Source organism: Helicoverpa zea, chromosome 11 (genome assembly GCF_022581195.2).
Source record: "Helicoverpa zea isolate HzStark_Cry1AcR chromosome 11, ilHelZeax1.1, whole genome shotgun sequence".
NCBI classification, from domain to species: domain Eukaryota; kingdom Metazoa; phylum Arthropoda; class Insecta; order Lepidoptera; family Noctuidae; genus Helicoverpa; species Helicoverpa zea.
Window position 1 is genome coordinate 4,431,307 of NC_061462.1, and position 14,630 is coordinate 4,445,936.

Here is a 14,630-nt window from a genome sequence, read left to right on the forward strand (position 1 = left end):
AATTGCACTTAGTGGGCAAACATACGCGTAAACCCATAAGTATAAGTGCACTCTCTATTCTCTCAATCTCATTGTTCGATTGGATGACAATCCGACACGGCCGAAAGGAGATCAGACACAGGACCATTTATTAGCGTGGTCCAAAAGTCTATTAATTCATCAATAGCTTTAAAATTACTTTCACGCTGTTACTAAACATAGTTGTTACTCAACTTTTTCTAACTTCCAAAAGGAAGATATAGAACCAAACTTTTAAAACATTAGCAGCCTGACTGAACGACTCTTTATACACCAACAAACTCTAGAACAGGTCCAGACCAAACTCTTTACTAGTTATTCTCAACGAACGTTATTTACTCTTAAACTTGTACTGGGAGAATTACCCGTGGAAGTTAGACGAGATGATTGCGTTTCGCTAGCGGTGAGTCTGCGTTTCTGTGTCAAATGCTCGGTTAAGCCCGGATTTAAGTATCAAACAACAAAAGCGACCAGGTCTAGAGACTGTTGTGTGTTTAGGATTGGGTGGAGATGGATAAAAATATTGTTTAGATGAAATGGGATTAGAAAATAAATGGATTTGCAACATGGTTCTTTACATTTTGACTACTTCGAAGTCAAAATGTAAAGAACCATGTTGTTTCTTTGGTAGATGCTACGTTGCGTGTTGTACTTCACCTGTATTCGAATGAGTACGAAATAAGAGTTTAATTTCGATTTTGGACTGACAATATGCGTTTTTCTTTATTATGTATGGCATTCATATTTTATTTTACCTACAGGAAGCAATAATCCTGAGCGAGGCAATGATTTTTTAAACACCCTAGAAATATTATATTTTTATGGCAGTAATAAAAAAGCTTTAAGCACCTTTGTCATATCAATACTAACGTATGCTGTATGACGAAAAATTGCTATAATTATTTATCACAAAACTACAGTGCTCTTTGAAATTTTTATACAAAATCGCGTTAAAAAAGTTAATGAAGCATGTCCAAGTACGCGAAGATCATTAAAAACAAGTGTCCGTTGTCAAGTTTTGCTCGGAAAAGTTACTGTTCGCACTAACCACAATGAAATTAATCAGACGATAAAATGCAGAGGAGGGAAAGAGTTCCCTAACTTTCCTATTTAATGGCTTACAAAGACCGGATAATTGGATTAAACGGAAGGTAATTCAGCTATTTGAGATGTTTTGTAAGCTGTGTTTTGTGGGCTAATGTTGTGCCGTCTTGTTTTTATTCCAAGTCGTTGTGTCTTAGTGGTTGAAGCATTTGCCTCGAGTGAGTGGGTTCGATTCTAAGTCTGGAAAGTATCCATTTTTTTTAAGTCATTTGTAGGTCCTTTCAAAGAGGACTCAAATGACTGAGTATTGGTGAAGGAAAACATTTTGATTTTATCGTTGAAATAAGCTCTCATTCCTTCTCTGTATAAAAAGATTCCTGTGCCCATCTGTGGGACAATAGAAGCATTTATAATGATGATGCAATAAGTTGTAAGGTTATTTTTATTCTTTATAAAATTAGGACAGTGTTTTGTTTCTTCGTACTGTTACTGTTACAGCCTTTTTATCGTCCCACTGCTGGGCACAGGCCTCCTCTCTTCGTCTATTAGTCATAAATATTGTTCCAAAAATATGTTTTGTTTTTCCGTCTATAATAGGTATTATTGTACCAAAACAGCCTGCACAACTTTACTCCCCATAGCATATACTTACTTTATATACCTGTAGCGTATACTAGTAACAAAACAAAGACAATACTCACTGGGATTGACGGCGTGGCCTTCATCGACGACGTGCATCGATAGGTGGAGGAACACTAGCAACGTTGCCGACAACTGGAACAAACAGATAAACATTTATCTGACATACATACATACAAACATAGGTATAGACGAATATATGGCAACACAAATTGTAACAAATAGTATGTAAAAAATATTTAGCCCGGAAATTATTCTGGCTTTTAGCGATAGGTATAAGTCGGAATTTTAAATAAAATGTTCAAAGAAGTAGACACCATATTTCAATAAGAGCCTATACATGTATCGTTTCGAAAGGTATTAGTAAAAGGATCAAGATGAATGTTAATGGAAACGCCGGAAGCTACCCTAGAAGGATATGGGTGATGTCTAAAAACGTAAAGGATAGCAGCTTATATTTTGAAGGCTCCGTCTAGCTCCGTGAAAAAAGGAGTAAAATTCTGTATGTATTTTAGATACACATACCGTAAAAATGCAAGCTTTACTTATGATATCACAACACGGTTGAGTAATTATTTTTTTAGGTCCATTCTACTCGTGACACCTTTCGTAAGCCGTGTGCTGTAAAAATGCCACCAACTCTAGGGTACAATGCGACTACTAAATTGCATTAAAATTCCTCTTTGTCCTGGACGCCGGAGCAAAATGAAAAATTGTGTTTGCTGCCGCAAAACCCGGTCTTGGATACACCTCTGGGCTTTTTGTAAATAATGCAGCAAGTATTTTATGAACTACCTGTGTTGTTTAATATTTAATCTTACTGAGTAACAGTGCTTTTTTACTGACATTGTTCTGTGAATTAATAAATATTACCATGTATTTGTTACGTGATTTGCCCGACAACTCTGAAATATTTCCTTGGAAAACTTATTTTTTATTGTAAATTTTCTGTATTGTTGGATTTCGAGTACGATTTCTCAGTATCAAATTGCTTGCATGTGAATTTTTGGCTCACTCCTCTCTATAGATTATACGTTGAACATGGGGTTCTTGGGTTACTCTTCAATTTTAGTTATGTACATAATATCATTTCCTGGTACGCTTCAGGAAATCAGGTAACACGATATATTATTAAAAAAAAAAACTTATACAGAAAAATGTAATAAAAATGAGGTGCTATATCAATGTCATTAAAATTTCACATCATAACATTGTTCACTTTTGAGTAATTAAATCGGGACACGACAGGCTAATTATAATATCAATGGTCGCGTGATGTTGGATTTGTATTCGTGTGTTTTAGCGAATTTATCACTTTATTGTTGACTGGTACATTAGCCATATGGAGAGCGTGGCTCATTCAAAGCCGCGTGAATCGGTCGATCACAAGGTTAAGAAACGGTAAGTGCGGTCAATCCGTGGATGAATGACCATCCCGTCATAACGAGTTCTTCCATGTATTGGAAGCCGCGATAAAATTGTTGGATCCCGGATTTCATACCCGTCTTGCTAAGGGAAGTTACGCGGGCGACTGAAGTTGTGGAAGTCTATCTGACTTTAGTCGTATGAAAGACCTTAGCATATGGCTAAAGTCTACAATGGTACATATTATTAACATTGTATGAAGTAGAAGTAGGAATGATAAAAGTGAGTTTACCGATGCCCACCTTTGCAAAATTTGTCTTTATACACTACAATTCTCTTACCTCTATCATTACAAGCAAACAGGTAACAATTAACAGTTCCCAGCTTGTATACAATCCAGTGACATCAGGCTGTTGTCATTCCGTAAAGGAACCGCAATGCTAGAAATTCCGTTGTTTTGGTGATAGCTAGACAAACGAGTTCGTTTAGCAAGATAGTTAACCTGCTTTGTTATTTAAGACGCATTTACGTTTGTGTGAAGGAAAGTGTAATTTAAGGTAAATTGTGCCGTGGTTTTTGATTTCGTAAAGCATTTACTTATCTCAATCGGAAATGTAACTGGCGAAAGTAGGTATAAACAAATTATTTTTAATCTTTTTATTAAATTCTTGACCGTTATTTGAAGCTTACTAGTTTGAGATAGGCACCTACGTGTTTTCCGCTTTTATCTCTGTCCTTTTCTACCCCATATCTTGCATCTCTCTCGCACACCGACCAGTTTCACTCCCCACCAGGCAGGAGGCGACGAGTGTTCTCGGCGGCCACAGTTCGTCATTGGCGTCTTGTTTTCCGCCCGAGAAGGTTGGTCTAACCAACCGCTGTAGTATTTCGTTGAAAAATAAACTCAGTGCTCTCGCAGAACACAGGTGAGTTTATAATATTTTATACAATTTGTTAACGGTTTTACCGTTCGATATTCGATTTTGCGAAATCAAGTGTTAATATTTTGTACATCTACCCCTTTTTTGTCACGAGTTTCTTCCGTGTACTTTTTTTTTTTTCAGTAATTTGTTTTCAGAATGAGTGACTTATAAAGCAAATACGGATGCGGTAAATAATAAAGCTACCACAGCCCGTGCACGTGACTATGGAAAAGAAAGCAAGCCCGAAGTTCCTAAGGCACCTGTGGCCCTAGTTCAATCCTGCAAGGCGTTCAACTTTTTGACAAAAAAGAATGGTGTGAGGTGCGGTCCAACCAGCATCTCCTTAGTTCGGACTGGTCACTACCGCACTTGAAGAGGGCTGGTGGTGTCAAGAAAGCTTTTCGGCCTTGAAAGACTTGGTACGCTCCCCTCGGACTGCCAGTAAGTCTGTTAGCCACCCCCCATGGGGGTCGGCTCATTATTACGGCGTGTGATGGTTTTCGGCCTTGAAAGACTTGGTACGCTCCCCTCGGACTGCCAGTAAGTCTGTTAGCCACCCCCCATGGGGTCGGCTCATTATCACGGCGTGTGATGGTTTTCGGCCTTGAAAGACTTGGTACGCTCCCCTCGGACTGCCAGTAAGTCTGTTAGCCACCCCCCGTAGGGGTCGGCTCATTATCACGGCGTGTGATGGTTTTCGGCCTTGAAAGACTTGGTACGCTCCGCCTAGGACTGCCAGTAAGTATACTAGCCACCCCCCGCAGGGGTCGGTTCATTATCACGGACCCGCGCAGGGTACCAATCTTGCATTTTGCGAGTCGCAGCATCATTACAAAGCAGGGACCAGTAAGTATACTAGCCACCCCCCGCAGGGGTCGGTTCATTATCACGGACCCGCGCAGGGTACCAATCTTGCATGTTGCGAGTAGCAGCATCATTACAAAGCAGGGACCAGTAAGTATACTAGCCATCCCCCGCAGGGGTCGGCTCATTATCACGGACCCTCGCAGGGTACCAATCATGCATGTTGCGGGTCGTACCATCATTGCAATCTACCCTCGCAGGGTGGCTTTTTGGATCGACTTTCGAAGAGTCGCCATTATAACCTTCCCTCGAAGGGAAATGGTAATCACACTCACGCTGAATGGCGTGTGACGCAAAACTCTAAAAGCTCCCTTGGGATATCACGAGTAAATTACAATAGGAACCATGTCCAACAGAGGAAACAGAAAGCGTCCAGGACCGCAGGCGGACTTTGATGCGTCCAACAAGGCACGTAAGTTATGACTTTCCAGGCGGGTTGCCTAACATTATATCAAGACCAATGGAAAGAAATGGGAGCTCCGCCTTTCTTGTTGAAAATAATAACTGGGTATCGCATACCATTGGCCAAAAGCCACCTTTGATAGATAATGCCAGATTTGACCAGAGAGTCCAAAGAGATGGATGTCGTCATATCCCAAATGATAAAACAAAAAGTTCTATTGATAGCTGCAAATTCTGCAAGCTTTCTTTCCAATATGTTTCTTGTGCCCAAAAGGCGACGGAAAGAACCGTCCAATACTCAATCTCAAGGTTCTCAACAAGTTCATAATTACGGAACCCTTCAGTTTAATAAATGTTTTTCGGGTGCTAGAGTTTCTTCAGAAAGACGAATGGCTGTGCAAGTGGATCTCGCCCAGGCTTACTTCTACCTTCCGGTAGCCGAAGGTCACAGATATGTTCTTCGACTAGTATACAGAAGAAGACTGCTTCAGATTACGTGCCTACCATTTGGCTTAAGCACGGCACCCAAGACCTTCGCCACAGTGACCAATTTGGGTGGCTCAAACTTTGAAGACTCAAGGGATACTTATAATTGTGTATCTCGATTTTCTGGTGGCTCGCCATGATATATTTGCCTACTTTGGGATCATTTGCACCATGTTTTGGATGGCAAGTGAATAAATCGCAAGCATTATCAACAAGATAATGACAAAACGCACTACGTGACAAACAGCACGACAAACTTAGAAGACCTGCATAGCTTGATAGGACTTTTAAACTTCGCAAGTTTTCGTTGTTCCATACGGCAGACTGCATTACCGGGCTCTCCTCACTATCCTCAATGCAGTGTTGAACAGCAATCTATACCTACCCTATTCATGGAACCGTGAGCCAAACGGTGAACAAACCATAAAAAGGGTTCTTATAAGTCACGATTGAAGTAATGCTCATATTTTATAAAAATAACTACGAAAGTAATATACTGACAACATTAGAAATGATATTTTAGAACGATGTCTGTGGAACTTATGCAATCTTTTCAAACTTAATTGAAATCAAATATGTATAATAAATGCCGTAAATTATTTTCTTAATTTTAATGAAATATGTAGTAAATCGTTTACATGTAAAATGAACCTAGAAGTCTTGACTGTCATACATAGAACCCTACTTAATTGAAGACCACAGATACTAAGAACATTTTACATAAAAATGTGACGTTTTTGTCATCGGTCGGGTTACACCCACCATTTTGAAAAAGTGTCATTCTTTGGTTACATTGTGGGCTCACGGCTCGGTGAATGGAGTATAGCAATGTTGAACCTACCAGCAGATACCTTAGCAGATCTAAAGTGGTGGCTGGTCAGCTGCCACCAAACCTTGGATATTCATTCGCCACTTCCCTGTCACCTTATAACCACGGACGCCTCCGATGTAGGATGGGGGCACAACTGAACGGAACTCCCGTAATGGGTTCATGGAACGAGAGAGAAAAAGGCTTTCACTGCGATCTGAAAGAGATGCTTGCAGTATTAACTGGAAAATCACGGCAAGTTGCTAAAGAGATCAACAGCCATTTTTCAATGCAGAAATGGGACTGTGGTGTCATATCTAAGAAATCAAGGTGGCACCCGATCAAGGAGCCTACCGAACTTGACGTACAGAGTATTCAGTTATCTTGAGCTGTATCAAATCTATCACGTCGTGAATCATATACCAGCCCTATTCAACAGTCAGGCAGACCATCTCTCCCGACACAAACCTCCACCGGAGTGGCATCTTGTATCAGCAGTGAACCTATTTGCCTCGAAGCGAGCCCAGGGACACATAGTTGTGTACTACGTGCCCCTAGATCTGAAGGACCCGAAAGCGGGGTTCCACGATGCATTTTTCTCAAGTTTTGACTTACCCGCTAGCATAGGTATTACCGCCACCTTACCTTATACCGTAGGTCCTCAGTCATCTCAATTCAGGAACGGGAGTTAATCTCATAGTAGTTCCTTCGGTGGCACCAGGTATTTTGGCGAGCAGATTTGAAGTCCCGATCATTAGCAGTACCCTACACATTGATGAACCTCGAGCAGAAACCGATAGACACAGCAACGGGGATACCCCCTGCCAAGGTCAAGGAAATGGGGGGGGGGGAGGGACAAGGAGTCTCTCCGACTGAAGTCTTCTTCAATCCACACGCAACACTTATCAATCAGCTTGGAGTCGATGGTTAAATTGGGGCGAAAAGTATGAAATTGGATCCTATGAATCCTTGAATCCCTATTTGGACCTATACTTACCCAATTTTTAGCGGACTTACACATAGTAAATAAACTAGCATACAATACTATTTTATTACACAAGTCAGTTATAGCTACACTATGCAATGCAGAAACCACTCTAGAGCTAGGTTCACACGTTCTAGTCGGACACATTTTAAAATCAATAGCGCTGAGCAAACCTGTTCCCCGGGAAGCCGTCCATCTGGAATATTGACCAATTGGTAACCTACTTAAGTGCAGTAAACGTAGACGAGAATAATCCATTTGCAACTTCCAGGCACACTGCTGCTCTTTCTTTTGCTAGCTTGTTTCGGAAAGGCGAGTCCATGATCTTTCCTTGCTTGCAATAGACCCAGAACATTTCAAAAACAACAAAGATAATTTAATCTTATGGCCAGTCTTTGGCTCTAAGACCGACAGTTCTAGTCATAGGCAGTCGGGTTGTTGTTTGATGGATAATCAGGAAAATATAAATCTAAGTCCAGTGTATTGGGTCAGAAAGACTAAAGCCTTGTTAGAAGATAGACGGACATCGGCTAATTCCTTAAATTTATTTATATCCGTTAGAGGCCAACCAAAGGCAGGCACCCGAACGATGATGCGGGTGGATTAAGACATTGTTAAAAGAGGCAGGAATAACTACAACCCCAGGAAGCTTCCACTCGGCGGTAGCGTCAAAATCTGTGTTGACAATATACCTTTGGACGATATATTAGCAAAGGGTAATTGGCGATCAGGCAATACATTTGCCCATTTTTACAGAAGGGAAAGATACCCACTAAATAGAAGTAGCAAGTTATCTCGATTATTTAATTAATCCAGCTGATTAATGTCTATATTTTTGTTACTATTGTTATTAAGAAGTATCGCAATGTTTTTGTTAATTACTATTAGAAAATGAAATCAATTTTTGCTTTTGTTCTTGCATCTCTCTTTTAATTTTTATTACTCATCCTTCGAGCCCCTTTCCCAACTATGTTGGGGTCGGCTTCCAGTCTAACAGGATGTAGCTGAGTACCAGTACCAGTTAACTTTGATTACATTAGTATTCCAGGACGCAATACACATACTTACATGTGATTACTCGTGTACCTAAGTACCTATTTACATACACAATTTCATTGTGCTTTTGCTCACATTGGCGTCCACTTCCACCAGGCGATAACAAACACGTCTCAAACTAGTAAGCTTCAAATAACGGTCAAGAATTTAATAGCAGCGTTTTACCTGAAATAAAACGCATATTAAATACTTACCTTATTTGAAGCTTACATTTTAATTTCTGCCTGGTGTTTTCGACTCAATGACGAACTGTGGCCGCCGAGAACACTCGTCGCCTCCTGCCTGGTGGGGAGTGAAACTGGTCGGTGTGCGAGAGAGATGCAAGATATGGGGTAGAAAAGGACAGAGATAAAAGCGGAAAACACGTAGGTGCCTATCTCAAACTAGTAAGCTTCAAATAAGGTAAGTATTTAATATGCGTTTTATTTCAGGTAAAACGCTGCTATTTTAGTTTGTAGATTTTTAGTAATGGAAGGTAATTTTAAGTTTGTAAATATAGCTTTTATTATTTATTTAATTGAATAGAATTATATTTTAGTTAATATTTGTATGTTTTAATCTAAGATACTTTATGATACTCTGATAATCTACTATGATAATCTTAGGGGACATAAAGATTTGAATCGGAGCCATATAAAATATCAAACTAAACACAGAACAAGTCAAAGTCACTTTAATGAAACCTACTTTGAGCCGTTAAAATACCACTAAACATATTCATAATAACCAAAGCAACAAATGCAGAACTCCTGCCTAATGTCAGTTAGATAGAAGTTTTAACATTAGACTCGTTTATCAATTTAAAACAATTCACAAACAAAAGTTAATTGCTGTAATTGGCAACACCAGCCTTTGAGTTGCCACACGTAGAAACTATTTCCTGCTAATTATTATATTATTATGACACTTCTATAACTGCATTTTTAGTTTGTGCTCGATGTTTCGGATGAAGATGCTCAATGCTTTGTATAAAATATCTTATTTTCTTTTTAAATCGTCATGTATTTAGAATTGAACAAAATCTATTTATTTGCAATTCTGTTGATTTATGCCAAAGATACCTAACCTAACCTAACTGGCTTATGTCATTTTTTTGCGACTTACAGCCAGTTTCTTCATCAAAAGTTAAAGCCAAAGTAAAAGTCAAAGTAATGTCTAAAGTAAAAGTAACGGTCAAATTCAATTTTTCTATTAGTTTTGCTGTCACCTTAGCCTTGAAAAAACGTATTTGACCGTTACTTTTACTTTAGACATTACTTTAACTTTTGATGAAGAAACTGGCCGTTAGACCTTTCTTTCTGATACTCATAAATCATCGTAATTGGTTATGATTTTAGCCGAAATCAGAATTTCTTTTATGTATAGTAACTACTGTCCTTCTCTGTGTGAGAGGAGGCCTCTGCCCAGCAGTGGGACGATAAAAAGGCTGTAACTTTTAACTACTGCATAATAAAATATCTTGGAAATGGAAAATGGTCCTTTCTTAAAAATTGGCAGAATATAAAGAAACATTAATGAGTATCCCAGTCTGACCCGCTTTCAATCCAAAACTACTGCACCGATTTATTTTAAATATAACACAAAAATCTAAGGCCTGAGAAAGGACATCGGCAATTTTTATTCAGGTGCGATAAGTCGACGTAGGTGGAACCGTGGGGGAATATTTACTTTCTAGCTGTGAGAAAATATTTAGCCTACGAGTAAAAACAACAGTCGTTACTAAGCTCCATTTATAAGGTAAATAGTATAAGATCTGATGATTTATTGGTACGAACAGTAAGTTCACATTAATCTTTTTCTCATTATTATTGCCAGGTGGGGGAGTGGGGGGGGGGGTTATTGATGGACGCTTGTCGTCGCCCGTCAAACCTTAATGTCCGTTATTATAGTAGATTGAGATGAAACAGCCTCGCAGTTTAGTGTCTATACAGGAATGAATTTTATCCAGTGCGCAAACTTTGTCAACTTATAGTTAAATAAGTTTTATAGATACGTATATTTTTATTTTGTTGTGTTTTAGTACAAAAAAGAGAAGTTATTGATATCGAAAGATGTTTATTTTGTAACCGATTGTACAGTCACAGTCGTCATAGTAGGCATGGCGGCGACGCGAAACCGGTTTACTGACGCGAGCGCTACTCCAAGCGCGTAGAAATAGTTGGTATCCATATTTTGCTGATTTTAGGGCGGAAAAAAAGAATGAAAAAAATATTTTTTCTTATGATGCAGCTATGTTCTGTTAATGATTCTGGACCACCAGTTTTTTTTGTGTACTGCTTAAAATTCATTCCTGTATAATGAAGTGGCGTACCTGTGGGTAGGCATTTGTTATATTTGTTGATTTAGGAATTTATGCTATCTACCTTTAATATGGAGGAATTGGTTTCTGTAGTACAGTCTCTGAGAAGTCATCATCATCTTATCATTATCGCTTTGCATGATTCGGTATTATTGTTTGAGTTATGTGCAATTATATAAAAATGACCTGCTTTTGGCTGAAGCTAAAACTTTAACAAAATATCAGGAACCATAAAATCGCATTGAAATATGTCACCACTAATTTGTAAACAATAATTTATTTCCATAAAATAAAAATATTAGCTAAAAGTTAGGGTCTCTGTTAAAATTTTGGCGCCCATAAACCACCCAAGCCACAACACCACATTATTATAATTCAGCTAGTTTATTATAAAGATAATTTTATATCAAAATAACCTATTACCGCAAATTGTAACATTAATTTTCCGATTTTCAGCGTAAATGAGCAAAAATTTCTATTGTATTAACAATTAGGCTTTATGATGTGATATTTCAACACTGAGAATTTAAACGTTTTATAGAAACATTCCAACAATGGTGTATTATTATCATAGTTTAGGAATTGTTTGTTTTCAATGTTTCAAAACAAATGACGGGTGAATGGTTACAAAAGAACACAACAATGCTTTTAGTTATCTATCATACTAATAACCTTTACAAAACAATGGAAATGTATAGAAATCAAATGTCGCAGTAAACCGTAGTTTAAATCCGAAAAAGGACGAAAAAGACACAAAGTACAGCATTAAACCGACGAACAGCGAAAAACAGGGTTAATCCGATACATGCAACAAAAAACGACGATACTACGTAACATGTTACGAGATTCGCGTCGAACTCCACAGCGCGGTCAGCTGTGTAAATATTGAAAGAAACAAAACATGCACTCCCCGTAGAACGCATAAAACATTCGCTTGTGGTAATATTTTATCTTGTCCGTTTTTAGTACTCCGAGTTAGTTCTAAACAAACTTCCACGATGTGTGGTTGTGTGCTCAAAATGCACCGAACAGATGCCGTCTAAAATTTTAGTTTTATTTTATTTTAAAACTAAAAACTCAAATTTAGAAGCGCCGTATTTTAGCTAGAATTTGTTTATGGAATAGACGGAAACTTCATGTTTGCATTTAAAATTCGTAAAAAGAAACTCAGGGGAAGTTTAAAATCTCTTTTCTTGTCACGTACGTACTTTTCCAGTTCCGTGTATGATAAAAATGTTTCAGTTTTTGTACTTCTCTTTTTCCTCTTAATAATCTCCCACATAATTTTTAAAATTATTTGGGTATTTCCTATCTCATTAAATAAAGCGTGGAAGCAACCGACGCCGCAAGGTTTCCCTAGCACTTTTTCAATCTAACTTATCATTTCCGCACTTTTACATACTCATTAAACTTTGCGGAGTTTTAAATGTTCGCAAAGTTATGTGGGTCAGAAAAAAAGGTATACTTAGAACTTTGATTACTCGTAAAACTTGTACGTTTTTCTTTCATTTGTCGTTCTAAAAGGAAATAAACAACTAAATATAAAGTCAGTTCCATTACCCTGTGTAATGTCCCAACTTCTGTTTTTCTACGGCAAACTATTACGGGCGTTGAGAGTAAAGGGATGTGGAAATGTGAAGAGAAAATACAAATGCTTGACGCCGATCTTTTTTGTTATTTTTTGCAAATTGTTTGTCATTTTAGGTAGGTATAGATCCCACCAAAAACATTAAATGTAAAAAAAGCCAATCCTCTACGCAATCCCTCCACCGTAAAAAGTTTTGAGATCGCATAGAAGCCAAGTCCTGTTCAACTTTATTTGTAATAATAAATCAATATTTTGTGACTTATTACAAATAAAGTTGAACAGGACTTGGCTTCTATGCGATCTCAAAACTTTTTACGGTGGAGGGATTGCGTAGAGGATTGGCTTTTTTTACATTTAATGTTTTTGGTGGGATCTAATTTATTTGTTGTAGGTCTCTTTCTTCTCTAAGTATTTAACAAATTAAATTAACTTACATGCAACTAACTAAATATGTACACCTAAAGTAGCACGTAAACAACATTTTTTAAAAATAAACTAAAAAATTTCGAAATTGTCTAATTTTTTAATCGAATATCTTTTAGAATAAAAGAGATTTATTTCAGAGGTAGATGGCGCTATCACATGAAATTATTTGTTTTTTTTTTAAGTACTACTTATACTATGCTATGTAACGAAACCATAGCGCGATTTAGACCAGGACAACGCCATCTATCGAGCGAGCATGCAGTATTTATCGCACTGTATTAAATGAAAGATTTTATCATTATTCATTTCATTTTAACCTAGCTTTTTTATTCATATGTATGTATATTTAATACATAATAACAATATACCACACTACGTAACAATAAAACAAATACATTTTGTACATAAATAAATAACAAAGTTATCAATGCAGTCAAAATTCATACACAATGTTCTTGAAAAGCCGCAAATATAAATTTGTTTCCGATTTTTTTATTAAGTTTTAAGGTTTTTATAATTTTCCCTTTATATGTAGCTGATAACCTGTCTTGGTGCCAAATTTGAAGGTTCTCAGTTTGCTAGAAGTACCTTAGACTTTTGATGATCGGTCAGTGAGTCAGTGACAAAATGGTGTAACTTTGATCGCTCATAACTCGTAAACTATTTATTCAAATGTCTTGTAATTTTGAGACTGAGCTTGTTCTAATACTTACTCTTGGTCATCGAAAACCTAAACTCCTAGCTTTGTTCACATGGAAGATACAGGGGGCTGAAATAGCCGCGAAACGGTTCGAGAAAAGATGGTACGGCCGTGCCCGCTTTGCTCGAGTCTTGGCTGGGGCACTGCCGTGCCCTCAGATTCTTGATTTCGTTTAAGGGTAAATGAAATAATGTTAATATTTGGCTGATTTACGATAGGTACAGACCTGCAGATATTGCTATATAGATATAATGCTATAAATATAAAAAAATATACCGGCCGAATTGAGAACCTCCTCCTTTTTGGGAAGTCGGTAAAAATTGGTTTTATATTTTTTAGCTGTAGCTATAGTTTTATTAGTCATCAAACATTAGTAGAAATCAATCTTCATCATTCCGATAACGAACATCCAAACTATTGCAATTCTAACAAAAAAAAGTCAGACACATTTGTCTTCTACACATCCAATATTGGATTATACCAGCACCCATAAAACGTATGGGTATTGCCAAAATTTCCACTCGGGAATGTCGGCTAAAAGAAAAAGTCTGATTCAAACAACTGGCAAACGACGAACGTCCATGACTTAAATGGATTTCAATTTCGGAAATCAGTGAACAAAATACCAAGTTTCGGGTAACTGTTCGATATGGACACTTTTCGTGTTAATACGGAAACTCGGAAGTTTTCCTCCGTAACTTGATATGTAGCGATTTTGTTTTTATTCGCTTGTTTTGTGGGCTGAACGGTTTAGTAGGTACTGAATTGCTGATACATCACAAGGAACTGATGTGTTTAATTTTTCTTCTGTAGACTTTTTTCAGCAGACCTTTAAATAACATAATGTAATAGGTAATTGACCCTACATTTTGTTCATTATCTTTGGTCTTAACCCAGTACAACGTCTATCAAATCGTAAAACAATGGTGCTTTATTAAATTCACCTGAAGTCGTAAGGATTTTATGGCACCCGATCGTAATTAAAATTCTACTGGAAATATCGGCCCAAATATTGTTTATATTAAAA

The 14,630-nt window shown here is 37.6% G+C and overlaps 1 protein-coding gene across 1 annotated transcript in view; it reads right to left on the reverse strand.

The window, feature by feature from the left end:
* Positions 1–14,630, reverse strand: part of LOC124634535 (suppressor of lurcher protein 1-like) — a 375,250-nt gene that overhangs the window by 248,962 nt on the left and 111,658 nt on the right. The window contains exon 3 of the mRNA XM_047170146.1: positions 1,764–1,836. Within this exon, the coding sequence (XP_047026102.1) occupies positions 1,764–1,836 (73 nt within the window). The remainder of the gene's footprint in view (positions 1–1,763; positions 1,837–14,630) is intronic.